This window comes from Ciconia boyciana, chromosome 21, assembly GCF_034638445.1.
Source record: "Ciconia boyciana chromosome 21, ASM3463844v1, whole genome shotgun sequence".
NCBI lineage: Eukaryota > Metazoa > Chordata > Aves > Ciconiiformes > Ciconiidae > Ciconia > Ciconia boyciana.
The window spans coordinates 3718054-3744380 of NC_132954.1; the positions used below are offsets into that span (position 1 = coordinate 3718054).

Consider the following 26327-nt stretch of genomic DNA (forward strand, 5'->3'; position numbering starts at 1 on the left):
CAGGAGAGGGGGCTGCGTCCTCGCTGGACGATGCCACTGGGGCTGGGGGCACCTGGGCATGGAGGGGAGCGTGCCCCCCGCATCCGTGTCCCCGGGTGGCTGCGCCCACCCGGGCCTGTGACGTGGGGGGGAGAGGGTCCTTGCACAGGGAAATGGTTTCTTGCAGAGGGAGATGATTGCAGGGGAAAATGGTTGTTGCAGGGGTGACGGTTGTTGTAGCGGAGGTGGTTGTTGCAGGGGTGATGGTCGTTGCAGGGGACATGGTTTCTTGCGGGGGACGTGGTCATCGCAGGGGAGATGGTTGTCACAGGGGAGGTGGTTTCTTGCGGGGGACATGGTCATCGCAGGGGAGAATGGTCATTGCAGGGGAGATGGTCGCTGCAGGGGAGATGGTTGTTGCAAGGGAGATGGTCACTGCAGGGGAGATGGTTGTTGCAGGGGAGATGGTCATTGCAGGGGAGATGGTTTCTTGCGGGGGACATGGTCATCGCAGGGGAGAATGGTCATTGCAGGGGAGATGGTCGCTGCAGGGGAGATGGTTGTTGCCAGGGAGATGGTCATTGCAGGGGAGATGGTTTCTTGCAGGGGACATGGTCATCGCAGGGGAGATGGTCATGGCAGGGGAGATGATCATCGCAGGGGAGATGGTCCTCGCAGGGGAGATGGTCGTTGCAGGGGAGATGGTCCTCGCAGGGGAGATTGTCGTTGCAGGGGAGATGGTTTCCTGCAACAGCAGGAATAGGGGCCTGACCAGGCATCCCCATCCCTGCCCACCTCGAGGGCACCGTGACGTGTTACGGGGCTCAGGGCTGAACCCATCAAGGGTCCCACCAGCTCCGGGACCACCAGGCCTGGAGGATGCCACCAGCCAGGCTGGGGACTGTGCTGTAGGAGACCCCAGTGGCAGCAGCACACCTGGGGCCAGGCCCGAGAGAAGGGCTGTGTCCCCCGACTTAGCATCGTCCCCAGCAGCATGGGGGCATCGGTGTCCCCAGCGTCCCCGCTTCCAGGGCCAGCCGGGATTTCGGAACTGTTTTGGCAATGAGTTTCCCACCCTGCCTTGCTGCAGCGCTGGGTGGTTGGGGGGGTGCCAGGACCTGCAGGCACCCCCTGCTTATAGCCCAGCGGTCCCAGAGCCCCCTCCCCGGTGCCAGGGCAGGTGCCTGAGCCTGCCCCAGGGACGTGGCACCCCGGGGTGCCATGGGAGGGTGGCTCCCAGCCCCAGCTCTCCCTCGGGGCCACGACTCCCAGGTGCATTTGCCCCACGTGCCAGCCAAAGCCCTTCCCGGCAGCACCATCTCCTCCCGCAGCAGCACCGCATCCCAGCACCGCCTTGGTGGGACGTGTTCCCCCACCAGCTCCCTCCTCGGGGGGGGACCCCAAAAAACCTCTGCTCTGGTGACCGACAGCCCCGTGAAGGGAACCAGCAGCCGAGCAGCTCGGCTGGACCCGTTACCTAAGATGAAACCCAGGCGCCATCTGCTCCATCTCCTAATTACCAGCGCGGCAGAGAGGGCAGGCGGCGGGGGGACGTGGCAACGGACAGGTTCAAACCGCGGAGGGAGCGGGGTGACAACCGAAGGAGCGGTCGGGGCTGCCTGCAAGCACCCCGCGCCCCTGCCGGCAAGCACCCTGTGCCCCAGCACCCATCCGTGCCCACCCCTCTGGACCCCCGGCTCTTGCCCTGCTCCCAACCCATGCGCCCGCAGCATCGTGGGGCGGTGGGTCCCCAAGGCGGGTGGGTGCCCCGGGAGGGTTTCTAGGTGGGATCCCAAAGCACCCCTGGTGCTGATGGGTGCCCCCGTTCTGGAGGCGGGCAGGGCGGTGGCAGGGGATGCCCGATGCGTGAGGTGGAGGCAGGGTGACGAGGCATGGGGAGGAAGAGGAGGGAGCAGGACCTGCGTGCTCGGGGGTGGGGGCTGCGATGCCGAGGCAAGGGGGATGCGGAGGTCGGGGTGGTGGGGGGCGAAGGCGGGGGGTCCTCCTGCCTGCCCGACCCCCTGTGCGGCGCAGGGAGGAGGTGGCCGGGGGGGGCTGGCTGGGGCGCACGGAAACCCTCGGAAAGCGCCTGCCAGGAAGCTGTCACTGGAGGGGATTTTCCATTGGTGTCAGCAGGCGCAGGATGGGGCCGGGGGGACTCAGGGGCTGGGGGGGGCCGGGTGTGTGTCAGCGAGCAAGGGGGGGTGCGGGAGCGTGCGAGGGACGGGGTGTGGAGGGGTCAGCAGCGGGGTGGGGGTGTACAAGGGAGGCACCTCCCCGGTGCCCCGGGGCCTGTGTGCGTGCGTGCAAGGGAGCTGCACCTCCACTGTGCCCCCAGATGTGCGTGTGCAAGGGAGGGAAACCCCCCGCCATGCCCCGGCCGTGCGCGAGTGTGTGTGTGAGCGTGCAAGGGAGAGGCACTGCCACAGCGTCCCCGGGCTTGTGCAAAGGCGGGCGCGGGAGTGGGACACCCCTGATGCCACATCATGTGTGCGTGCAAGGGGGGGGCACCCCTGCAGTGCCCCAGATGCGTGTGTGCACACGCAGGGGACAGCTGTGCCAGCTGTGCACGCAGAACGCGGGTGACAGGGTGTCCAGACACCCCACCACACCCACGTGGGGGTATTTAGGGCCACCCCGACCCCTCCCAGCGCCCTGCGGTGCCCGGGGACCTGGGAGGCGTCGGGACGATGGGGAGGACCCCCCGTCCCTGGCGCTGCTGCCGCGGGCAGCTCGGCTCGGTGCCCCGGCGGGGTGGGAGGCGTCAGGCCGTCGTGTCCCCATCTGTGTGGCGGCTGGGTCCCTGCCGCCTGCCTGTCTCCCGGTGGCATCTCCGGCCCCACCCTGATGTCTGGGTGGCCTCGGAGCCGGGCACCAAACCACGTCCGTGTCTTGCGGGGCCATTCCTCTGCCGCAAGCTGCCGCCATGCCGGTGCCAAGCGAGCCCTTCCGTGCCCCCCGCCACCAGTGCTGGGGGTCGGGGCTGGGTGCCAGCAGCCTCAGGGGACCCGGGGGGACACACACACACACAGAGCAGCCCCCCGCCCCCTCATGGTACCACCTCTCCCACCCTGCAGCACCCCTGCCACCCAAGCGGGAGCCCCCTGGGAGTCTGTCCAGGCTGGGGGGGGGGGGCCATGCCACTCGCCGCCAACCTCTGTCAAGCCTGAAACCGTTAAACTAATTAAAGCTTTGCAGCAGCAGGATTAAGCCCGGGCAGGGGAGGTGGCGAGCCCCAGGTAGTCGATTAGTTCACCAGGCGAGGATATTGGATTTCTCCGAGGCGAGTCAGCAGTCTTCGGGGGCTGTTATCTTTGCAGGGCTGCGGGGTCAGGAGGTGGGAAGCGGAGGTGACTGCAATCTCGCCCGCTTCCCCCCTCCTCAGCCCCCCCGGCCCCGCCGCAGCACCCGGCCTCGCTGCCTCTCCCCCGCCCGCGGCGCCCATCTATCTCTCCCTCTTGCTTCGTTCCCTCCATCCCTCTTCGCTTGTGTGGTCTCGGCTGGTGTTTTGTAACCAGTGAGGAGAAAAAAAAAAATTAAAAAAAAAAAAAGGGGGAAAGAAAAAAAAAAAAAAAAGAAGGAAAAAGGCCCTACCCCTGGCGAGCAAGCCAGGAATGGCGAAGTCCGGAGAGCCTAATGTGAAACATGTGGCGGCTGCCTGGGGCTGAGCAGGGAGGTGAAAGTGAGCGCGGCGGCGTGGCGAGCATCCCGGCGTGCCCGTCTCCCCCCCACAGCCCCCTCCCCACCACCCGGGGCCAGGCTCCCGCCCTGCGCCCCGTGGCGTGGCGGGGTGGTGGTGTGGGGATGGCGGGTGCTGCCCGTCCCCGTGGCGTGGCGTGGCGGGTGGCGGGTGGGGGGCGCAGGTGGTCCCCGCCGTGGGGGGCAGCCGGATGGCGGCGGTTCGGCCTGGGTGAGGGAGGAGCGCTGGCATGGCGCGGGGAGCGTCCCCCTCCTTGTCACCGGACACGTGGCCTCGCCGGGGGCGGCAGCGGGTCCGAGGGCAGGAGCCTGACGCCGGCCAGTGTGGGGTAAGAGCCGGCTGGACGGGCAGGGCAGGGCAGGGGGGACGTGCCCAGCACCTCTGGCACCCATGGGTGCACGCCGGTGGGTGCCATGCACCCCGTTGGGGACCCCACGGGCATCCCACCGGGTTTGCCAGCGCATCCGCAGCTCCGTGCGCCGTGGCCATGCGGGGGGACACCGGCACAGAGACGGGGGGGCCGCGCCCCGTGCCCCACGACACCCCGGTCCTCCCCGTCGAGCCGTGCGCAGCGTGTGCGGCAGGGACCGGCTCCCAGCGGCTGTTCTGGAAAACCTCCCGTTTGCTTCCTTCCTGCCTGCCTCCCCTCCAACAGCTCTCCGAGCACATTAGCAGCTTCATCAGAGACTAGACCGGTCTTTCTAGCACATATTTTCCTGCTCCACATTGCCCTTGGTGTAACTCTACACCGTGCAGGCAACACGGCAGCGTTTGCCGGAGAGGTGCCCGCATCGCCTTCGTGCCAGCACTGCACCCAAAGGCTGACGGGGAGACGGGGAGGGGGGGATGCGGATGGACTGACAGGTTTGAATTCTCTTTCCCTGCCTTGTTGATAAGTTGTCACGCTAATCCAGACACCGGGAAGAGCCTGGATCACGCCGAGCGGCTGCGTGTGTGTGTCTGCGGGTGTGTGCTGGGGGAGGGAGCCAACAGGCAGGGATTCACACGCGGCTCTGGGTGGGGGCAAAACAGGCGGACACGCAGGGACGGGGGACCGCGACGAGTCGGGGGGCTCTGCTGTGCACCCCTGTGCCGGATGGGCAGCTGCCTTGGGTGCCTGGACCCCCAGCACGCCGGTGTCACAGGGGGGAGCAGGGGGCCCTGCATGCACACGCGTGTGCAACGCGCACATCCGTGTGGCCGTGCGCACGCGTAGGCACGCACGCGTGGGCCTGCAGCCTGGCGGGGAGATGCCCGGCCTCGGATGGGCAGCCCCCAGCTCAAGGCATGGCCATGGCAGGGAGGAAAGGGGCATCCTGCCCCGAAATGCCACCCTGTGCCCGGCCATCCCGTGACGGACCCCATCCTGTGGGGTGGAGGGGACGGCGTGGGTCCCTTGGGTGTCCCCGTGGGCAGCGGCTTCGAGGGGGAGGCGCGAACGGGAGGCACCCAGCGTGCCCAGCCCCGCGGGCACCCACGCCGGCCCAGGGCAGGGGGTGCTCCCTGGGGAGGGGGCCGCCGGGCTGACACGCGGGGGGTCTCTGTGCTTGCTCGAGCAGATGGGAGCTCGGTCGCCTGCCAGCCCGTCGCACTGGAGAACGGTGCCAGCCCGCCAGCCGAGTGGTTCCCGCGCACCCAGGGCTCCGGCCCCCGCCAGCCCGGCAGCGACGGCGACGGCAGGAGCTTCAAAGTGAACCTGCACTGCAAGCACCCGCGGCCCAGGTACCCCGGGGGGGCCCTCGCCCCGGGAATGGGGAGCGGGGGCTGCACCGGGAGGGGGTGGAAGCAAATCTTGCTGCCTCTGCTCTGCCCGTCCCTGCCTTGGCCGGAGTGGGGGGGGTTGCAAAGCATCCGGGGGAGGGGGGGGGGGGGGGCTCCGGGGCTTTGCAAAGCCTTTGGCTGGGGGCGTGGGGGGCAAAGAGGGGTGCCTGCAGCCCCCCGTGGGGTGCAGGGTGGGCTGTGCAGTGGGTGCATGGGTGCTGTGCCAGATGCCGGACACCCCTGCCCACCCGTGGGTGCTTGTGCAACACACCCCCGCGCAGACTTCGCTTGTGCCCCCATTGCCAGCGAGGGGAAACTGAGGCAGACGCGATGCAGGGGGCGGGGGGGGTGTCCCCAGGGGCTGCCGGCCCGGGGGGGTGTCCCCTCGGGTGGGGGCAGCAGCTGTGCGTGGGGTGTCCACGGGTGGGTGGGGAGGAGGTGGGGCGGGGGGGTGCGGAACATGCTGAGCCACCTCCGCGGGCAAAGGACTCCCCGCTCTGCCCACACACCCACCCCCCCCGCTCTGTCTGTCCGTCCGTCCGTCCGGGCCGGGGCGCTGGGCGGGGGGGCGGCGGGGCCGGGCCGGCGGCGGGCGGGGGCGGGGCGCGCCGCGGACACCTAGTGGCAGGGCGGCCGCAGGGCCCCCGCCGCGCCCCCCCCCCCCCCGGTCCCCCTGGAGGGGTTGGTGGGGGCAGGGGGGGGGGTAAACCTGTCCCCTCTGTCCCCCAGATCGGAGGCAGCCTCCCCTCCCCTTCCCCGGCCCCGCCCCGCTGGCAGCCCCGACGCCAGGGTGATGGGCGGGCGCTGCCCTCTCGGCTGTGGGAGCTCGGGAGGATCGGCCCCTGGTATGTCCCTTGTAGGGACTGGTGCTGCGAAGAAGCCGTGGGCGTGGTGGGCACCCAGGTTCCCCCCCCCGGCTCGGGGCTAACCCTCCGCACCCCTTCCTTTGCAGAGACCTCAAGTGCAATAGCAGGAGCAGCAGCAAAGCCGAGGGTAAGTCCCAGCCCCGCGACGCCCCCGGACCCCCCGGCCCTGCCCCACGGAGGGGGACGGGGCAGCCCAGACCCCCGCGGGCACCAGCCACCCCGCTTCCCCTTGGAGGTGGCTCTGCGCCGGGGCGAGCCGGGGGGCTAGCACGGGTGGATCTGCCGTGGGGCGGGCGTCCAGCCCCCCCCCGAGCAGGGGGAGGGGGCCAGACCCCATTTCCCCACCGCTACGGTGGGCGAGGGAGGAGACTGGGGGGTGGTGGGTTCAGGTTCCCACGTTGCCAGCCGGGTCCTCGCTGGTGACGTGGCAGGGATGAGCCGGGCGGGCGGACGCGGGCGTCCCCTCTCCGCGGGTGGCGGGGATGGAGCAAGGCGCTGCCGGCTGCTTTCGGCCGGCGGTGCCCTCGGAGCCTCACTGTCCCCCCTCTCTGCCCCACGCAGGTCCCGGTCTCACCTTCCCCGACCCCCATGTCAGCAACTGCTCGGCCAAGCGGCACGCGGGGGAGGAGGAGGTCAGGATGCGCGTGAAGCCCCCGGGCCCAGTGGTAACGACCAGCGTTGTGCGTGGCTCGCCCGACTACGTCCGAGAGCCCAAGTTCTACCCACCGGGGCACCCGGCGCAGCGGCCCCCAGCCTGCCCGGCGGAAAAGGCCTTATCCTGCAGCGTGCTGAGCTTTCCTGAGGGCTCGTGCCCTGCGCTCAGCCGGGAGCACCAGGCGGGCTCGCTGCTGCACGGCGACCCGGCCGACCGGTGCCAGAGCGTGCACGGGGGCACCAAGGCGGCGGAGGACTTGCTGGGCTGTGCCGGCGAGCCCCGGATCCTGGGGGGCAGCGCGGAGGAGGCAACCGCCCGCGATCGGGCGCCTAAAACCTTCCCCAACGTGACGCTGGCCTCGGGCCGCTGCAACGTCGACAGCATCCTCGCCTTGCTCCGGAGCAAGTGCGGCAACGGGCACATCAACCTCCACCCCGTGGTGCAGCTCATCGACATCATGAAGGACCTCAACCGTCTCTCCGAGGACCTCAAGAGCAGCGGGGTGCACCTGGACTGCGGCAGCCTCCGCGGTGGCGGCGGCGGTGGCCATGAGGACAGCCGCCTCCTGCCCGCCGACCGCGACCTCCAGTACAGCTTCTTCTCCTCGCCCTCCCTGGCCAACAGCATCCGCAGCCCCGAGGAACGGGGGGTGCTCTGCAAAACCGAGCCGCCGCGGCATCCCCGGGCCCCGGCCCGCGATGGAGAAGCCGACAGCGGTGGAGGGAACGTCCCACAGCCCCCCGGCCACAGCGGGGGCTTGGGGGGGGCCTCCAAAGCCCCGGCGGAGGAAGCCGGTTGCTCCCAGCCTGACGCCGGCGATTACTCGGACCTGGCCGAGGCGGACATCCTAAACGAACTGGCCTCCCTGGCGTGCCCGGGGACGCAGCTGCTGGAGTCGCAGGCGATGGAGCCGCAGCCCCAGTTGCTGCCAGCCCAAGAGCTGGACTCCCAATCCCGGCTGCTGGATTCCCAGTCCCTCGAGTCGCAGCCCCAGCTGCTCGATTCGCAGAGCCTGGAGCCGCTGCCAGAGTCACTGGAGCTGCAAAACCTGGAGCCGTTGGGGTTGCAGTCGCTGGAGCCGCTCTCCGAGTCGCTGGAGCTGCAGTCGCTGGAGCCGCTCTCCGAGTCGCTGGAGCTGCAGTCGCTGGAGCCGCTGGCGGAGCCGCTGGGGCTGCAGACGCTGGAGCCGCTGCCGGGGGCCCTGGAGCCGCCGCTGCTGGACGCGCGGGCCCCGCTGCTGCCCGCCGAGCCCTCGCTGCTGGAGGCGCAGCCGCTGGGGCCCGTGTCGGAGCTGCTGGAGGCGCAGCCAGGTGCCGGGGACCCGCTGCGGCCCCACGGGCTGCAGCCCCGGCTGGGGGGGTGTCCCCTGGGCAGCGTGGTGAAGCGGGGCCCCTGCGGGGGCCGAGGGGGCGGGCGGTGCGGTGAGGACCACCGCAAGTACGCCCTGCGCCGGACAGACAAGCCAAAGATGCTGTGCCGCCGGAGGAGGGCAGGACGAGGGCGCCGGGCGGACGTCACCCCTGAGAGCCGCGTCTTGTCCCCCCTCGCCCTGCCTGCTGAGGTGCCCTCCGGGCCTGAGGAGCCCGGCACCCCGCTCCTGGCCCCCCCGCCGCCGCCCCCCGCCACGCTGGACCCCGACGAGGTGCCCAAGGCCCCCGCGACAGGGAAGAAGAGCAAGTGCCGGGGGGTGAGGAAGATGGTGGTGAAGATGGCCAAGATCCCCGTGTCCCTGGGGAGGAGGAACAAGACCACCTACAAGGTGTCATCGCTCAGCAGCAACCTGAACCTGGAGGGCAAGGAGCTGGCGGCCAGCAGCTCCATGGAGCCCACGCCGCTGCTCAAGATGAAGAACAACGGGCGCAATGTGGTGGTGGTCTTCCCCCCCGGCGAGATGCCCATCATTCTGAAGCGTAAGCGGGGCAGGCCTCCCAAGAACCTGCTGCTGGGCCAAGCCAAGCCCAAGGAGCCCGCCCCAGAGGTGAAGAAGAGGAGGAGGAGGAAGCAGAAGCTGGCCTCGCCCCAGCCCTCCTACATTGCCGACACCAACGACAGCAAGGCCGACTACTCGGACGTGCTGGCCAAGCTGGCCTTCCTCAACCGGCAGAGCCAGTGCTCGGGGCGCTGCTCGCCGCCCCGCTGCTGGACCCCCAGCGAGCCCGAGTCCATCCACCAAGCCCCCGACACCCAGAGCATCTCCCACTTCTTGCACCGCGTCCAGGGCTTCCGCCGGCGCGGCGGCAAGGCGGGGGGCTTTGGCGGGCGTGGGGGGGGCCACGCTGCCCGCGCCGCCCGTTGCTCCTTCAGCGATTTCTTCGAGGGCATCGGGAAGAAGAAGAAAGCCCCTGCCACCCTCCACGCCGACACCATGCACCCGCGCAAGCGGGGCCGGCCGGAGCCCGACCCCGTGGGCAAACCCAAGCGAAAGCGACGGGCCCGCAAGAACGGGGCACTCTTCCCCGAGCCCAACCCCGGGCAGAGCTTTGGTGACGGCCCCGCCGAGTGGGCCGGGGGGGAGAAGGGCAGCCCCTGGGCCCCCCACCACGGCCACCCCGGCGGCCAGGCCGGCCGCAATGGCGGCTACCAAGGGGCCGAGGCGAGGCCCTTCCACACCGCCGGGCTGGAGTCGGGCTCCTCCGGCCGGGCCGGCTTCTACACCGGGAGCACGCCGTCCTCGCAGACGGAGGCCGGCGGGGAGAGGCACAGCCTCTTCACCGGCTATTTCCGCTCCTTGCTGGACTCGGACGACTCCTCTGACCTGCTGGACTTCGCCCTCTCGGCCTCCCGCTCCGAGTCCCGCAAGTCGGCGGCCGCCTACACGGCCCCTCCGGCTGCCCTGCCGGGCCAGCGGGGCCTGGCCGCCTACCCAGCCCGGGGTGGCAAGGTGGCTGCGGCAACCCCCGGCGCCGAGGCCGCCTTCCACGCGGCGATGCAGGGCCGGCCGGCCTTCCCGCCCGGCCGCGCTGCCGCTGCCACTGCCGGCTACGGCGTGGCCCAAGGGTCGTCGGAGTGCCGGGGGGCCGAGGCCTTCCCCAAGCTGGCACCGCCCTCGGCCGTCTCCCGGTCGCCCACGGCTCACCCGGCGGCCAGCGGCACCCCTGGCTACTCCCCGTACGGCAGCTACGGCGCCGGGCAGAGCGTGGCACCCGCCAGCGTTTTCCCACCGGGGAAGCAGTACCCGTCGGCCCAGGACTGCCCCAACAGCAAGGACTGCAGCTTCGCCTACGGCAGCGGCAGCAGCCTCCCGTCCTCCCCCAGCAGCGCCCACAGCGCCGGGTACGCGCCGCAGACGGCCGGTCCCAGCCTGCCGCTGGGCAAAGCCGCCTTCTTCAACAGTGCCGAGCAAGGGGGGCAGTTCTCCAGCGCGGCACACACCCCCTTGCGCTGCGACAGCCGGGCCAGCACCGTCTCGCCCGGCGGCTACATGGTGCCCAAGGGTTCAGCCTCCTTCCAGCCCTCGCCTGAAAATTGCCGGCAGTTCCCCAGCGCCGCGCCGTGGGCTTTCCGGCAAGGCTACGGTGGGTTGGACTGGAGCTCGGAGGCCTTCAGCCAGCTCTACAACCCGGGCTTCGAGTGCCACCTCAACGAGCCCAACGTCATCCTGGACATCTCCAACTACACCCCGCAGAAAGCCAAGCAGCAGACGGTCTCGGAGACCTTCTCCGAGTCCTCCTCCGACAGCACCCAGTTCAACCAGCCGGCCGGCTACCGGCGTGCCAACAGCGAGGCCTCCTCCAGCGAGGGCCAGTCCAGCCTCTCCAGCCTGGAGAAGCTGATGATGGACTGGAACGAGGCGTCCTCCGCCCCGGGCTACAACTGGAACCAGAGCGTCCTCTTCCAGAGCAACTCCAAGCCCGGTCGGGGCCGACGGAAGAAGGTGGACATGTTCGACACCTCCCACCTGAACTTCTCCTCCTCTTCCTCCTCCTCCTCTGTGTACCCCTCCAAGAGGAGCACGGGACCCCGGCAGCCCCGGGGGTCCCGGGGGGCTTGTGCCTCCAAGAAGGAGAGGGGGACGGGCAAGGCCAAGTTCCCCACCAAGTCGCAGGCGGTCAACCCCCTTTTCCAGGAGAGCACGGACCTGGGCTTGGACTACTACAGCGGGGACAGCAGCATGTCCCCCCTGCCCTCCCAGTCCCGGGGCTTCGGGGTGGGCGAGCGGGACCCCTGCGACTACGCCGGCCCCTACTCCATGAACCCCTCCACCCCCTCGGACGGGACCTTCGTCCAGGGCTTTCAGAGCGACTCCCCCGGTTTGGGGCAGCCGGATTTGGAGAGCAAGCACTTCCCTGCCCTCCCGCACCAGCTGGCAGCCCCTGGCCAGCAGACTGTTTTCGAGGCTGGCTTGCAGAAAGCCTTCTCGCCCAACTGCTCCCCGACCTTGGCCTTCAAGGAGGACCTACGGGCGGGTGACATCCGCAAGCTGCCCGCCTGCGACTCGCTCAAGCACAGCATGCAGGGGGGGGCCCTGCCGCACGCCCCCCACCTGGCCTGCCGTGATCTCCCCATGCCTCAACCGCACTACGACTCCCCCAGTTGCAAAAACCCCCCGTACTGGTATTCCCCCAACGCCAGCACCCGTAGCCCCTCGTACGACGGCAAAGCGGGGGCCGGTATGCTGGTAGACTTCATGGGCAGGACGGACCCCCCGTGTCTCAACCCCCACTTGAGCAGCCCGAGCGGCACCCACCCCTCCAAGGGCGAGAAGGAGCCCTTGGAGATGTCGCGGGCTCACCACCGAGGACCCTACGCTTGTCCCTTGATCAATGACTTGAACATCTCCCCCGTACCGAGAGACTCAATGCTGCAGCTGCAGGACAACTACAGGTACCCCAGTTTTGCACCCCAAGGGCACCCCGTCATGGCCCCCACCCAGAAGAGCGGGTTTTTGGGACCCATGGTAGAGCAACAACACCCCGAGGACACTTTTACGGTCACCTCATTGTAGTGTCTGCTGACGTGCCAACCGGACAACGAGGTTTTGTTACAGGGTAGGTGGGGGAGCCCCTCGGGGCGAGGGCGGGGGGCGGCAGGGGGGGGACGGGGCACCCCCGGGCCCTTCTCATCGTGTCCCCCCCTTCCATGTTGTGTTTCTCTTTCAGAGGTAATTTAGCCAGCACTTTTTTCTGGAACACTTTTCAAGTTCTCTATTTAACTGGGATTGGAACCGTTTGTTTGTTTTCTAAAAAAAAAAAAAAAAAAAAAAAAAGGAAAAAAAAAGGAAAAAAAGGAAAAAAAGTTAAAAAACAAAAGGAAAAAAAAATAATAACGGACGAAGAGAGAAAACCCCGTTTTTTCCCCCTCCGCACTCAAACCCGCTCCGCCTGCCAACCGCCTGGCTCTGCTTTCCGGACTGCCGCCCCCACCTCCCACCCCGCAGCAGGACAATCGGACGGACGGACGGACGGACGGATGGACGGCGCCGGCCCCCGCCGAGCCCAGGGCAGGAGGGCAGGCAGGCTGGGCAGGAGGCGGCCGTGGGGCCTGGGGGTCAGCAGCTGGGTGCCCCCTGCCCGCAGCCCGGCCGGGGGGCGAGGGCAGCCCCCTCGGCCGCCCCGGGGGGTCTGGTTGGGGGTTGGTTTTTTTTTTTCTTTTCCCTCCCGTCCGCTCGCTTGCCGGGGGTGTTTTTCTTGCCGGACGGATGCTGACGGGTGTTTGGAAGAGCTGACCCCCACCAGGCTCTGGCAGCTTCGCCAGCGGGGCTCGGAGATGCCACCGTCACCCGGTAAGTGCCACCCGAGCCCCCTCGCTGCCCGATGCCCGTCCCCTGGGAGGGTGGTGAGGGGCTGGGGGCCAGGAGCCCGGGGGGGCAGCGGGGGTGCGCTGGATGCTCTGCGCTTTCCGGTGGGGTTTCTAACCCAAATGCACCCAGTGAGGTTCACCCACTGGGTGCCCCCAGCCCCTTTTGGGCCACAAGCGCTTGCCCCAGGTGTTGCCCCATGGCCAAGCATCTGTGGGTGGCTGGAGCCTGGGGTGCGGGGTGCTGGACCCCAGGGTGGTGGGGTGCCAGGTGTTGGACCCCAGGTGTGCCAGAGCTGGGGGGGGGGGGTGTGTGGGGTGCCCCAGAGCCCTGGGTATGTGGGTACCAGACTGGGGGTGCACAGGAGCCCAGACCCCTGGGTACATGGGTGCCAGATGGGGGGGTGTGCAGGACCCCAAACCCCTGGGTACGTGGGTGCCAGACCCCTGGGTGCGTGGGTGCCAGACGGGGGTGTGCAGGATCCCAAACCCCTGGGTACGTGGGTGCCAGATGGGTGCATGGGTGGTGAGCAGGATCCCAAACCCCTGGGTACGTGGGTGCCAGACGGGGGGTGAGCAGGACCCCAAACCCCTGGGTACGTGGGTGCCAGATGGGGGGTGAGCAGGACCCCAAACCCCTGGGTATGTGGGTGCCAGATGGGGGGGTGGTGCAGGACCCCAAACCCCTGGGTACGTGGGTGCCAGACAGGGGGTGAGCAGGACCCCAAACCCCTGGGTATGTGGGTGCCAGATGGGGGGTGAGCAGGACCCCAAACCCCTGGGTATGTGGGTGCCAGATGGGGGGTGAGCAGGACCCCAAACCCCTGGGTATGTGGGTGCCAGATGGGGGGGTGTGCAGGACCCCAAACCCCTGGGTATGTGGGTGCCAGACCCCTGGGTTCGTGGGTGCCAGACAGGGGGTGAGCAGGACCCCAAACCCCTGGGTATGTGGGTGCCAGACCCCTGGGTGCGTGGGTGCCAGATGGGGGTGTGCAGGACCCCAGACCCCTGGGTACGTGGGTGCCAATGGGGGGGCGAGCAGGACCCCAGACGCTGGGGCACGGCTCCATCCCTCCGCTGCAGGGAGCCGGGGCAGGGAGGGCTCCCTGCCACCCAGTTGCCGCAAGTCCCACCGAGTGGGTGCCCTGGCACAGTGCCGAGCCCCAACCTCACGCCCGGCACCCCCGGCCGGGATGAGGTGCCGCGACGGTGGGACACTCACCCCTCTCTCGCCTCTCCCCCCCAGCCTGCCTGCCGGCCACAGCACCCTCGGCCCCGCGCCCCCCACCCGTCCCGGCCACCGGAGCAGAGAGGAGAGGAGGGGGCTGCCGCCAGCGGGGTACCCCGGCCCTGTCACCCCCCGCTTCGCCCGCCGGCCCCCGCCTCGGCCGTGGCGCCGGCGCCGCGTTCTCTCTCCTCCCGGCCAGAAGCAGAGGGACTCTTTAATTTTTATTTTTTATTTTATTAATTTTCATTTTCTGCACAAAACCAGCAATTGTAAATACTTTTGAAGAAAAGAAGTAAAAAAAAAAAAAAAAAAAAAGTTTAAGGAAAAAAAAATTTTAAAAAGCTGAAAATTCACACAAAAAAAAAAAAAAAAGAAGAGAGAGCCACGCACCGGAGGGAGAATCAAAAAGTGACCGAGAACAGAGAACTGAAGCGACCGAGAGGCAAATATGCAGGAGAGAAGAGCAAAAACCCACCAGTATGCACTGAGAAAAATTTATTTACAGATCAATCGACAAAAAAAAAAAAAAAAAGTAACAATAACCTATTTATTGTATATAATGTTTTATTATAAATCGTGTCTTGTATATTGCATTCTGTACATCTGCTGTGGTTTTGTGGTGTGCAACTTCCGCATGGGTTCCTTGGGTTTCCGTTGCCTTTTTTTAATGACGATGACGATGATTTGAGTTTTATTTTTATTATTATTAAGAAGAACGAGGCGGGGTTTTTTTGGCAGTACACACCCAAAGATCCAAATTTGTATTAAAAAAAAAAAAAGGAGTTTAAAAAAACCAACAAAAAAATTAAAAAAAAAAAAAAAAGAAGAAGGAGAAATCAATCACACACCCTCTTGGTGGGGAGGGGAGCCGGGGGGGCCAGGGCGCGGGCTGGGGCAAAGAGGGGGCCACCGGCTTTGCCGTGGCCCCCGGTGCGGCGGTGGCGATGAGCTCAGGGTGTGGGTGCACACGTGGGTGCCAGGGGGGGCTTTGGGCTCCTCTCCCCCCCCCTCCCCAGGCCGTGTCCCCTGTGTGTGTGTGTGTGTCCCCCAGGGTTCGACAACTTCTGTACAGCTTTGTGGATTGTGCAAAAAAAAAAACAAAAAAAAACCCACAAAAAAAGAACAACACCCTGAAATGAAAAAAAAAAGGAAAAATGCAAAAAAAAAAGAAAAAAAAAAAGGGAAAAAACTCCCCACCTGGTCAAAATAGCCCCCCCTTCCCCACCCCTCCTGTGCTGCCCCTCCCCAGCTGACCTGCGCAGTGCTTGTGCTGCCCTGGCCGGAGCGGCCCCCCCGGCGAGCCCCCCGGCCCCCGCTCTTCCCCTCGACTGGTCTTTTTGTGTTATTTAGGAAGGAATTTTTAATAGGCACTTTTTTTATATTAAAAAAACCCCTATATATTGAGCCATGCCCGCTGCTTTCTTGCTTCTCTTTGGGGGTGGCACGGCCTGGCTGTGCTGGGGGGGGGCTGGAGGGAGGCTGACCCCCGCCTGGATTTGGGGGGGATGCCAGGATCCGGCCTAAGGTGGGAATTGCAGTGAGAAAGCTGAATTTTGGTGCAAATCGGGGTGCGGAACGGCACGAGGGGTCCCACTGCTGCTCCCCCCCAGGATGGGGTGCCAAGGGGGGTCTCGGTGGCACCTGGAGCACGCCGGGGACCCCCTGCCCTCCCCGATCGCCTCGTGCTCGGGGCTGTGGGTGCAGGAGTTGTTGCTGGGGGGCTTCCCTTGGCTGGGCAGGATGGGTGCCCACCCTTCCCTGGCACCCATGGGGCACCCTGGGTTGTACCCAGGGAGCGGGGGGGGGGGACACACACGACACGCAGGGGCCGGAGGGAACTTCACGGTGATGGATGGGAAAAGCGCCAACACCATAAAGGCGCAAAAGGGAGAAAAATAAGCAAAAAAAAAAAAAAAAAATCCACCAACTTCCAGGACTGGGAAGATGAAGGCTGCAGCATCCTCCGGGCGAGGAGAGGGGGTGGGGGGGTCGGGGGATGGGGGGGCCCAGCTACCTGTGGGTGGGAGAGGTGAGCGGTCCCGGCGGGGTCAGGGCTGCTGCAGCGCGGTGCTTGTGCAGCGCTGGGGGGGCCGGGGGGAGGCGGGAGGTTGCTATGGAGAAGAACACCCGGTGCATACTGGTGGCGGCGGGAGCGGGGGGAGCAGGGCTGCCGGCACCGCCGCAGCCCGGGAAGATGTCGGTGCTGTGCGGGGAGAGTGTGTGTGTGTGTGCTGGGGGGGGGAGATGCTGGGGGATCCCCCCCTCCTTAGTGGGCTGGGAGACCAAGCAAAGCCCCCCCCTCGGACGCGCAGCTGGGTGGGCACTGAGGGAGCCTGGTTCAGTGCAGCCCCCCCACATTTCAGGGTGCGAGGGGCACCCTGAGCCCCCGGCCGGGCGTGGAGCTGGACACCCCCCCCCGCCCCATGTCCCAGGGGTGCCGGGAGGGAGAAGGGGGGGGTTGCCAGTCCCTGTGCCCTAGGTGAAGGTGGTTGGGCATTTGGAGGGGACTGTGTTTCCATCCCTCCCCACCCCAGGGCCCTGCAAGTGCCCCCCCGAGCGCTGCTGGGTAGGGGCTCGGGGGGCTGCGGGTGCTGGTGGGTCACGGACCCTCCCCAAATCTGGCTGGGGGCCTTCGGCAGCGTGGCCGTGTGTGCGCATGGGGTGTCCCCGCTGGGGACGAGATGGGCCCCGCGATGCAACCGCATCTCTGCTGGGGCCAAACTGGGGGGGGTCATTGCTCCTCTGCGGCCCCCCCTGAGTGCCCCCCAGATCGGGCAGAGCCCGCAGGTAAGCTGGGGGAGATGCTGCGGGTGGAGGTGATGGGGAGGGCTGGGGGGCTCTGCCGGCACGGGGGACCTTGCAGAGGATGCTGCCTCTCCACCCTGGGGTCCCATGGGTGCCTGGGGAGCGGCCACGCTCGCTGTGAGCACCCTGGTGCTGAGTGGTTTGGGGGGGGGGGGCACTTGCACCCCTAATGCCGCACACTGGAGCTTCACCTGGCGAGCTCCATCCGCTCCCCGTGGGCTGGTCCCTGCTGGGCACCCACTGGCCTCATCCAGGCTGAGCTGCTGCAGGAACCCCACCGCTGGTGCTGACCTTGGGGGTGCTGGTCACGCCTGGCACAGCCCCCCACCCCGGCACCCCCACCCCAGGGTGGCCGCAGCACTGGGAGGCTGCTGGTGGGGAGGGGACAGCGGTTGGAGCACCCCTTCCCCCGGGCCCCGCACGTGGCGCAGGCAGGGTGCTGTGGCTGGGATGAAAGGGGACCCCTCGGGGGGGCACCCCAATGCTGTGCTCTCACCAAACAGCCCTAATCATTGCTCAGTGGGGAAACTGAGGCACGGGGACGCAGCGGGGACAACAGACTTCCCGGCTGCTTTGCCCACACCGTGGCTGCGCCTGCATCCTGCACCCATCCCGCAGGCACCAGACCCCCCGGCTGGCTCCCACACGGCCACTCCTGGGGGTCTTTTGGGGGTGCGTGACCATTCCCACCTTGGCTCCAACACGATGCTTCCCAAGAGCATCAAATTTGCTCTTTTCCCCCTTATTTTTCCTCTCTTTCATTTCAGGTCGCAAAAAGCAGCAGCGAAGGAGGACGAAATCCGTTGTGGCCTGATTAACACCCCGGTAAGGTGGGTGCAAACGAACGCGAGACCAAAGACAGCACCAGGGCGAGCTGGGAGAGAAATCCCCCCAGGAGGTAAACCCTGCCGGGAGGCATCGCCTGGCACGGCCACAGCCTCGCTGGGCACGGCCGGCTGCTTGGAGCACAGCTTGATTTTATTTATTTAATTTTTTTATTTATTTATTTTTTTAAGACTCAATTAAATCTATCAAGCAGCGTGCGCCGTTTCTGAGGCTGAAAAGCCTCGTGATTGGGCTGATTGCTGGGGGTTTATCAGCACAGCCCAGCATCGCCGCCGCCGCACCCGGATCCTGCCTGGGTTTTGCCAAGCAGAGGCTGCTTGGGGAGGGCGGGGGGGGAGAAGGAGAAAAGACTTCAAAATTTGGTGGGGAAACGGTTGTTTTGCTACTTCTTTATTTGCATGGCATGTGTTTATCAAAGGTTTCTGGGAGCTGCTTGTGGGGGACACCCGGGGCGAGGCCGGCACGGTGCCACGCAGTGCCCGGGGTGACATGGGATGAACGGGGAGAGGAAAGCCTGGTCCCCTGGCGCCTGGCTGTACCGGCCCGGCCACGCCGCGTCCTCGGGATGGAAATGATTATTTTAATTAAGCAGCTTTGCTGGGCGGAGGTTTCTGGCCTCTCGTCGTGCTAACGATGCCGGTGCAGGTGAAGGTGCTCGGAGCCCGGGGATGCTGCAGGACAGCGGGACAAGGGATGCTCCACGTCCCGGGCACCGGCAGAGGGGTGCAGGGCTGACCCCGGAGCCGCTGCGCCGCAGCGAGCTGGGGCTTTGCCCGCACGTGCCATGGGGAGCGTGGCTGTAAGGAGGCTCGTTGCGCTGCTGCCGGGATCTGGCATGTGCCAGGGGGGAAGGCAGCTTTGCCGCCATTTCGACTTTTTGCATCCCCTTGGAAACAAGGCAGGAATTTGCCCTCGTCCCCCTGCCCTCCCCTCCTGCCCATCGCATGGGGACAGATCCGGGGGGGCAAGGCTGGGGAAATGCCCCGTTCCCAGGGAGGTGAGGGGCAACGTGCCGGGGCAGAGGATGGTGTGCGCAGATGCACACGTGTTGCACACCCAGTCCCGGCTGCACCGTCACCCTGGCACTGGCAAGCACATGGGATGCCCATGCCGGTGCTGAGCTCACCCCAGTACCGGCACTCGGCTCAGACGCTGCCCGCCGGCACCAGAGCAGGGTGACGGCCGCGTCGCCCACTCCAGGCCTGGGGTCTGGCCCCGGGGGGCAGCGGCGGGACCCTGCCTTCGCCCCACAGGGCCGGGGACAGCAGAGCTGCCTGGAGCTGCCCGGGAGGTTTGGACACCCCCTTCTCCTTCAAATTAATGGCTGTGCCGTGAAGAAAATTGAAGCCATTATTCTTAGCTCGCATCCTTTATACCCACCAACTTCAACCACTTGACATGCTAATCACAAGCTAACGAGGAAGGGAGGCGATTTCCCACGTCAGACCTGCAATCCAGTGCATCTGGCAGCCGGGGGGGGGAGCATCTCGTGCCGGGGGCCACCGGCACCCCTGCCCCGGTGCAGGCACCCCTGCCGCCACACCGGCCCTTCCTGCCAGGAGCAGCCCGGCAAACAGCCCATTTAGCCCTTTCGAAGCCCCCCCATGTCCCCAATGGCTGCTGGCCCCCCGGATCAGCCATGGAGGGGGCACGGGGCGATGGCGATGCTCCCCAGAACCATCCCGCCACAGGCAGCCTGTGCCGTGCCACGTCCCCGCCGCAGGAACGGCCTTCTGCGCCGGCAGCGGAGGCGGCGCAGAGCCCAGCTGGAGGACCAGACCACCCCTGCTTTTCCCAGAGGAAGGGCCAGGCCCTTGGAAGATATTTCCACCCCCCCCCGCCCGTGTCCCCCCCATCCTCCTTCCGCTCCGCCAGAAGCAGCCCAGGCTCCCCATGCGCTCCCCTCGCCGGGGTCCAGCTGAGCCCCGGCGCATTCGTTGCACCCACCGCAGGGCTGCCCATCCCCAGCCACCCTGGGGCTGGATTCGGCCCAGCCGCCGGCCAGGCAGAAAGCTCTGGAGTCCATTAACATTCCCCCGAGCGATCTAATCCCCCTCTCTGCCCTGGCTCTGGCTTTTACCTGGTTTTAATCAAGCCCAGCCTGGCGCCTTTTAAATAACTGGGGCGGATGGCACCCGGCTCCCCGCATGGCACATGGGTGCTGCCGTCCCCAGGCGGGTGCCGGCGCGGAGGGGGAGGCAGGGGCGGCCGGGGGCAGAGCGTTTGCAGAGGTCTCCACTCTCCAGTAATTTTAAAAGGCGTTTTGGAGCCGGAGGAGCTGAGATCAGCAGAGCGGGGGCCAGGAAAGTGAGGGAATAAAAGCAAAGGCTATTGCAGGGGTTGTTATTAATATTTGCTGGCTGATGATGGCGGGGGGGGAGCTGGCACTGGGGGGGTGGGCTGCATGCCCGCCCCGTGGGGAAAGGGCAGGCTGGGCTTCCTATGAAGGGAGGGGGATTTGGCAGCCGGACGCCGGGGCTCCTTCCTGGCACCCAGGGATGGGGTGGGGGTGCAGGACCCATGCCAGCACTCCTGGGTCTCACGCAGCTGCCGGCGGGGCCCCGGCTGGGGCGAGAGGCGATGCTCTCCACGCTGACGCTCCTAAACCAAAGCTCTGGGGCACAGCTGGGGTGTGTCGAGGGGGGGGCCCGGACCCCCTGGGGTGGGGGCACCCAGGGGACCCCCCCCTTAACCCCCTGGGGACTAGAAGGGTGCGAGGGGAGGGATCCCCAGGGGGGCTCAGCCTCCAGGGGCTTCGCCACGTCCCTGCTGCAGAGGGAGCAGGAGCCTGGGGGAGCAGAATCCCCGCGGGGGTCCTGGATGGGACCCCCCTGGGGAGGGGGCAGCTGGGCCCCCCCGGCTGGGGCTGGGGGCTCTGTGGGGTCGTGGTGGCCTTGCCTTGCAGGAAGGAGCTGGGAGCGATGCCGGTTCCCCCCAGGCTGGCAGTGGGGCTTGGGGGGGGGGGGGTCTGGGGGTGCTGGGGTGGAGGCACCCAAGGGGCAGCACACAGGGTTTTGGGGGGCAAAGCGTGAGCCAAAGCCCCGGAGTTTGTTTTCCCAGGGGCCCCGGCTGTGCGAGTTATCAGCAGCGGCAGAAGCGCGGTGCTTCCCGGCCGGGTGTGCGCGCCGGCTCCTCGGGGAGGGATTAAGGGGATTATATTATTATTTGTTATCACTGAGGGGGGAGAAAAAAGAAGAAACCTCCATTGCTGGGAACTCTGCCTAATCGGAGCAGAGATTAGCTGCCTGCCTCTGCCCGGCCAGGCTGGGACAGCTCCTGCGGGCACTGGGGCTGCAGGTGGCCCTGCCCAGGATGGGGGTCCGGGGGGTCTGGGGGTCCGGCAGCAGGAGCCCAGTGGGGTGACACAAGGCCGCCGGGTCCCTGGGGAGCCACCTCGCCTGCCAGCCACGTGTGGGACCAGATTTTGGAGGCGACGGTTACTGCCCGGAGCGGTTGGCAGAGGAAATGGTGGCTCTTCTTCCAGCCTCCCCCGGGACCATGGGGACCGTCACCCTCGGCCGGGCGCGGTGGCACGCTGGCCCTGGGGGAACCGGCCCCGTGGGGACCGTGAGGGGACTGTGGGGACCCCATGAGGGGACCGTGCACAGGGCAAGCTGGGAGTGTTGCTCTGCCCCAGGGATGGCGAGAGCTGCCTCGAAGGCTGCTGGCGAGGGCGAGCTCATGGCCGTGGCCATGGTTTTCTGTCTCCCCCACGGATCTCGGCAGGTTCGGGGGGAGCAGGAGCTCAGCTTGGCAGCACAGGCAGGGGGTTTGTGCCTCCCCTGGCATCGGGACGGGGGTGAGTGCCCCCAGCGACACCCCAGCATCCCCGGAGGATGGGGACAAACTTGTCTGTGGTCCCCTGCTCTTGCACCCCACCAGGCAACCAGCTCCCAGCCCTGAGCCGCAGGGTGAGAAATGGAGCTCCCAGGAGAGCCAAGACTGGTGCCCGAGCAGCCCCAGGGCTCCTGCCAGGCGAATCTCTCCCCATCGCGGCACTGGGACGTGTCGGCCACCCTTCCTCCCCCTCGTCTGCTGCCTTCACCCTCCTCCTGCAGCCGTTGCGTGGCAGGCGGTGAGTGATGCCGCTGCCAGCTCAGCCCTGCCTGGCTCCGACTCAGCGGGGGCCGCCCCGGCTGGGGCTGCTGGGGAAGACGGGTGGCTTGGTGGGGCGACGTTCCATGGGGCGATGTGTCATGCGGTGACATGCCATGGGGCAATGTGCCGCGGGGCATCCCTGGGGGTGCAGGGGATGGAGGCTGGGCTGAGCCAGAGTGCTTCAGGGCATGCAAGGATGCAGGGGAGACCCTGCAAGTCAGCATGGGCTCTGCCAGCCCCGCACCGGCCCCCGGTAAGGGCTGGCAGGGGAGTAGGAGGATGAGAAGGGTCCAGCTGAGCCAGGTACCCATGAACAGCAAAGTTTTGGGGTTCCCCCCTCGCAGCGGGGTCGTGTGCCCCATTCTATCCCCTCGTGTGCCCATCAGGGCCGTGCTGCATGTGGGCACTGCGGGTCCTGTGCTGCTCCCTGCCTGCCCTGAGCCCCGCGGGGCTGCGGGAATCCACTGCCTGCCTGGTGGGCTCCGGTGGGCTGGGGATGGAGATGCCCGGGGACACCCAGCACAGAGGTCCCCGGTCCCCGACGGCTGGTCCCCTGGTGCCCTGGTCCCCGATGGCTCCACGGATGCCAGCGCAGGGTAGTCGCACCACGGGGCAGAGGAGGTGTGGGGGCCACGCTGGGTGCTCCAGGAGCCGGTGCAGCCATCTCAGGAGATCAGGCTATTTTTTTTCCCCCTCCTTAAGCCCCTGGCTCTGTCTGCTGGGCCGGGAGTCCCCCAAGGACAGCCTCACTCATTACACTGCAGCTTACAAGCGCACTTCTTGAATTTTTCTTTCAAAACCCCCAGTTTCCAGCAAGTGGAGGCCAAGCCAGGTTCAAACGTGGGGTGCAGGCACGGGGCAGCCCCTCTCCAATTTTGCCTTGCCTGTAGCGAGGCTGAAGCCACCACCACCGCTGCAGAAAGCCCGTCATTAGAGCTGCTTCCGCGCACTCTTTCCGCTGATGGACCGCGCTATTTTCTTTAGTCTTTTATTTACACTTTATTGCTCTTGGTTTTGCACCGGCAAGCGCTGCTGGAGTGCACAGAAATCCTTCAGATCTCGGCTGGCAGCAGAGCTCTGCCTAATCATAGTCATTATCTGGAAGCAGGTAATGGGCATCTTTCCCATATTAATTTGAAAACAGAATCGGTGAGAGCAGGACACCAGGGACGGAGCATGCTCCTGGCAGCCGCCGCTGCCTCCGGATGATTTTTGGGTGCTGGTGGCTTTGGCGGGTGCTGGCTGCCGGGCAGGGGTGGGTTTGGGATGGGGGCACACACAATCCTGGGCACAACAGCTTGTGCCGAGCCTTGCGGCTCAATAAATCAGCCGGGAAGGGGCTGCTGGCCGGCATCCCGCATGGCCGGAGCCCGTCCTTGCTGCCGCAGCAATAAAATCCCATGGCCTTGTTTTTTTGGCGGCGAGGAGGATGGCGGCTCTCCCTCCTCCCCGCGCCGCCGTCAGAACTTGCCCCTGGCTCGGCCCAGCGTGGCTGGGTCCTTCGTTAACAAGGACTCGTCCCTTTTATCCCCATCGGCGGGAGGGGATGGGGATGGAGGTGAGAGGCGAGGATTTCTCCCGGGGCCGGGAGGGGAAGGCTGGGTGGCGTTGGAGTTTCGTTTGCTGAGATACCATTAACGAGTGAGCAAAGGTTGCGGAGTCTCCATGGAGACAAGACAGCAAGCGAGACGGAGCGGGTGTGCAGCTGAGGTTAGAGCTGATTAGTAAATGTCAGCGGCGCAGCAACTGCCCGCTGCCACGCTGGCTTGGGGACCCGGCGGGCAGCGGGCGCCCCAGGCACCCCACGCATCCCGGGCACCTCGTGTGCACCGTGCATTCGAGGCACCCTCTGCACCCCATCCATCCCGTGTGCCCCGTTGCATCCCGGGTACCCCGTGCATCCCATGCACCCCGGGCACTCCATGCGTCCTGTGCATCTCGGGTGCCCTGTGCATCCCGCGGACCCTGGCTACCCCATGTGTCCTGTGCGTTCCGGGCACCCCATGCTCCCTGTCCGTCCCACGTGCCCCATGCACCCCGGGTACCCCATGCATCCCCTGTACCCTGTGCACCCTGAGCACCCCACATGCCCCATGCATCCCCACACACCCTGGGCACTCCGTGGGTCCTGCGCATCCTGGGCACCCTGTGCACCCCATCCATCGCACGTGCCCCATTGCATCCTGTGTGCACCATGCACCCCATGCACCCTGGGCATCCCACCTGCCCCACACATCCCACATGCCCCGGGCACATCCAGGGGCTCCAGGCACCCTCGGGCATCCCACCTGCCCCATGCACCACCCAGGCTCACGGCTGCGGCCCAAATTGATGCCAGGGTGTCACGGTCCATGGGAATCAGGAGAAGCCCAGAGCACGTCGTTGGGCGCACATTTCTGCAGCATCCTCGCAGCTCCGGTGCCTACAGCCCCGTCTCCATTCCCACAGGGAGCAGGGATGCAGCCGGAGCCGCTCTGCCCTCGTGCCCCGCTGCCGCACACTGCGGGGTCTCCTCGACCATTTTATGAGGTGCCGGGTGAGCAGGACAGCGGGGCCGGGACAGGGGCAGTCAGCCGGGGAAGGGGCACCCAAGGGTCCCTGGTGGAGGGTGGGTGGCTCCAGAGCCACATGGCCACCGGCCCTGGGCGAGGACGTGGCCGTGGCCTTGTGCGAGGCTGGGGCGGCACATGGGCTGCGATAAGCTGCGATAAGCTGCGATAAGCTGCCATCTCCTCCCTCCCACGGAGGATGTCCGCCCCTCCATCCCTGGGTCAGACAGAGGAAGGATGAGGCTGGACCTGCTGGATCCCATCTCGTTTTTAGCAGAAGCAAAGCCCAGGCTGAGGGAAGCGGGGCTGGAATGAAGCCGGTGGCGACAGCAATTTGTGCCAGGGTCTGTCTGGGGTTATCAGGGGCCTGGATGTGGCTGGAGCTCACCCGGGAGGCAGGAGCAGCCCAGCTGCCCTTCCCTGTCCCCCGGAGCATCATTTACGTCCAACAAAATGCAGGGAGGGAGCTGGCAAGTGAGAGCATCCCTCTTGCAGAGAAACAAGTGTCAGGGGGTACCGGGGATGGGGATGGGGTGTGCGTGTGGATCCTGCAATTTAGCAGGTATTATTCGGCAGCTATAAACAGAGCCTCTCACACAGCCGGGTAGAGATAAAGGTTGCAGTGCAGATACAGATTAGGTGGTTCCCTTGAGGCTGTGACACCTTGAGATAGAAGCAGATCTTCTTCAAGGGAATGGCTTGTTGGCAGCCTGGAAAACCTGGAGCCGAGCGGCCTCCAGCAGCACCTCGGCCCTTGCTTTGCACCCGCAGGGGGGGACGGAGGGGTGCGGGGGGCTGGTGGGTGCTGGGGGCACCGGGAGGTGCTGAGCATCGCTCTCGAGGTGGCCGTGCGTGGAGGGGAGTGGTGCAAAACAGGCAAGAAACGGCTGTTTGCAACATGTGCGTGTGCCCACCTCGCCCAGGAGGAGCCAAAGGCGATGGCGGTGGTGGCAGAGAGACCCCAGGAGCGGGCAAAGGCTGTGCCACGGGGCAGGAGCTGCGGGCAAAACAGGCAGGCAGAGAACACACCAAAGCAACCCCCAGGCTGCTCTGGCCGGGGCCGCCGGCTCTGCCCGTTGGCAATGGGGTGCCCTCCCCGGCTGCCGCCACAGCTCCCGGCAGCGCAGACATGGATTTGTTTGCTTCCCGTCGAGAGTGCCGGTGATTTACTCCCTGCGGTTCGGTTTAAAGCACGAGCAGTCTGAGCACCGAAGAGATAGATGGCTGCACCCGGCGCCCTTCGTCCTGCTCGCGCCCACTCCCTCTTCCCCCTTCTGTAGGCATAAACGAACCCGGCGCTTAATGTTGATAATCAGGCAGGGGAGGAAAGATTTAATATCCAGGTGCGCAGGCAGAAACGCGGCGTGCCACGTGCTGGTAATTTTTGATCGAGTCTTTGCTCCCGCAGTTTCTGAGGGGGGCATTAGCATCACCCCGGCTCTGCCGAGGACCGGCTGAGCCGCAGGATGCATACCCAGGCTCAAGGCCAGGCAGGGAGCGGGGCTTTTCCGAGCCCCGGCGTGCTCGGCCGTGCTGTCCCGGCGTGACCCCCACCTGCCACAACCACGGTGGACGCATGGCGGTGTCCGCTCAGCAGGACCCATCCTGCGTCCCCGTGCCGTACGCACGCTGCCAGCCCCGCTCCTTAAACCGGGCTCGTTCACGCCTTGACTCCGCTCCCCGCCTCGTCAGGCCGTGGGGAGAAACCCAAGCGGGAGCCAAAATCAGCGTCACGCGGCGGCTTCCAGCAGCCATCGCCCCTGCACGGCCAGCGAGGAGGGTGGCTGGCCGTCCCCGTGCCCCCCAGCTCCATGCTGGGGACCCCCCGCCTTGGTTTGGGGGCTGGGGGCAGATGGGGTCCCTCTGGGTTCGTGGCAGGAGCACAGGCAGCTGCCAGGCCCCGGTCCCGCTCGCCAGCCCAGCACTGTCCCCGTCACCTGCAGCGCCCTGTCCCACTGCCACCTCTCCCCAAAGCCCCCCCATTCCTCCACCCTCCAGTCCTGTCCCCCCCCAGCCCTGTCCCCTAACCCCCACCCCACAGTCCTGGCCCCCACTCCCTGCCCCATAGCCTGCCCCATAGCTGCCGGCCCTGACCCCACGGCCT

General features: G+C 66.5%; 1 protein-coding gene across 6 annotated transcripts in view; it reads left to right on the plus strand.

Annotated features, from left to right (window-relative positions):
- Positions 1 to 14240, plus strand: part of AHDC1 (AT-hook DNA binding motif containing 1) — a 53642-nt gene extending 39402 nt beyond the window's left edge. For 5 of the 6 annotated variants that reach the window (XM_072885059.1, XM_072885062.1, XM_072885063.1 and 2 more), the window contains 5 exons: positions 5239 to 5401; positions 6393 to 6433; positions 6868 to 11949; positions 12061 to 12683; positions 13944 to 14240. In XM_072885059.1, coding sequence (XP_072741160.1) covers positions 6945 to 11906 — 4962 coding nt within the window. In that variant the 5' untranslated portion in view covers positions 5239 to 5401; positions 6393 to 6433; positions 6868 to 6944 and the 3' untranslated portion in view covers positions 11907 to 11949; positions 12061 to 12683; positions 13944 to 14240. Of the gene's footprint in view, positions 1 to 5238; positions 5402 to 6169; positions 6286 to 6392; positions 6434 to 6867; positions 11950 to 12060; positions 12684 to 13943 lie in introns of those variants that run through there. The other variant, XM_072885060.1, reaches the window with a different exon arrangement.
- Positions 14241 to 26327: the final 12087 nt, after the last annotated feature.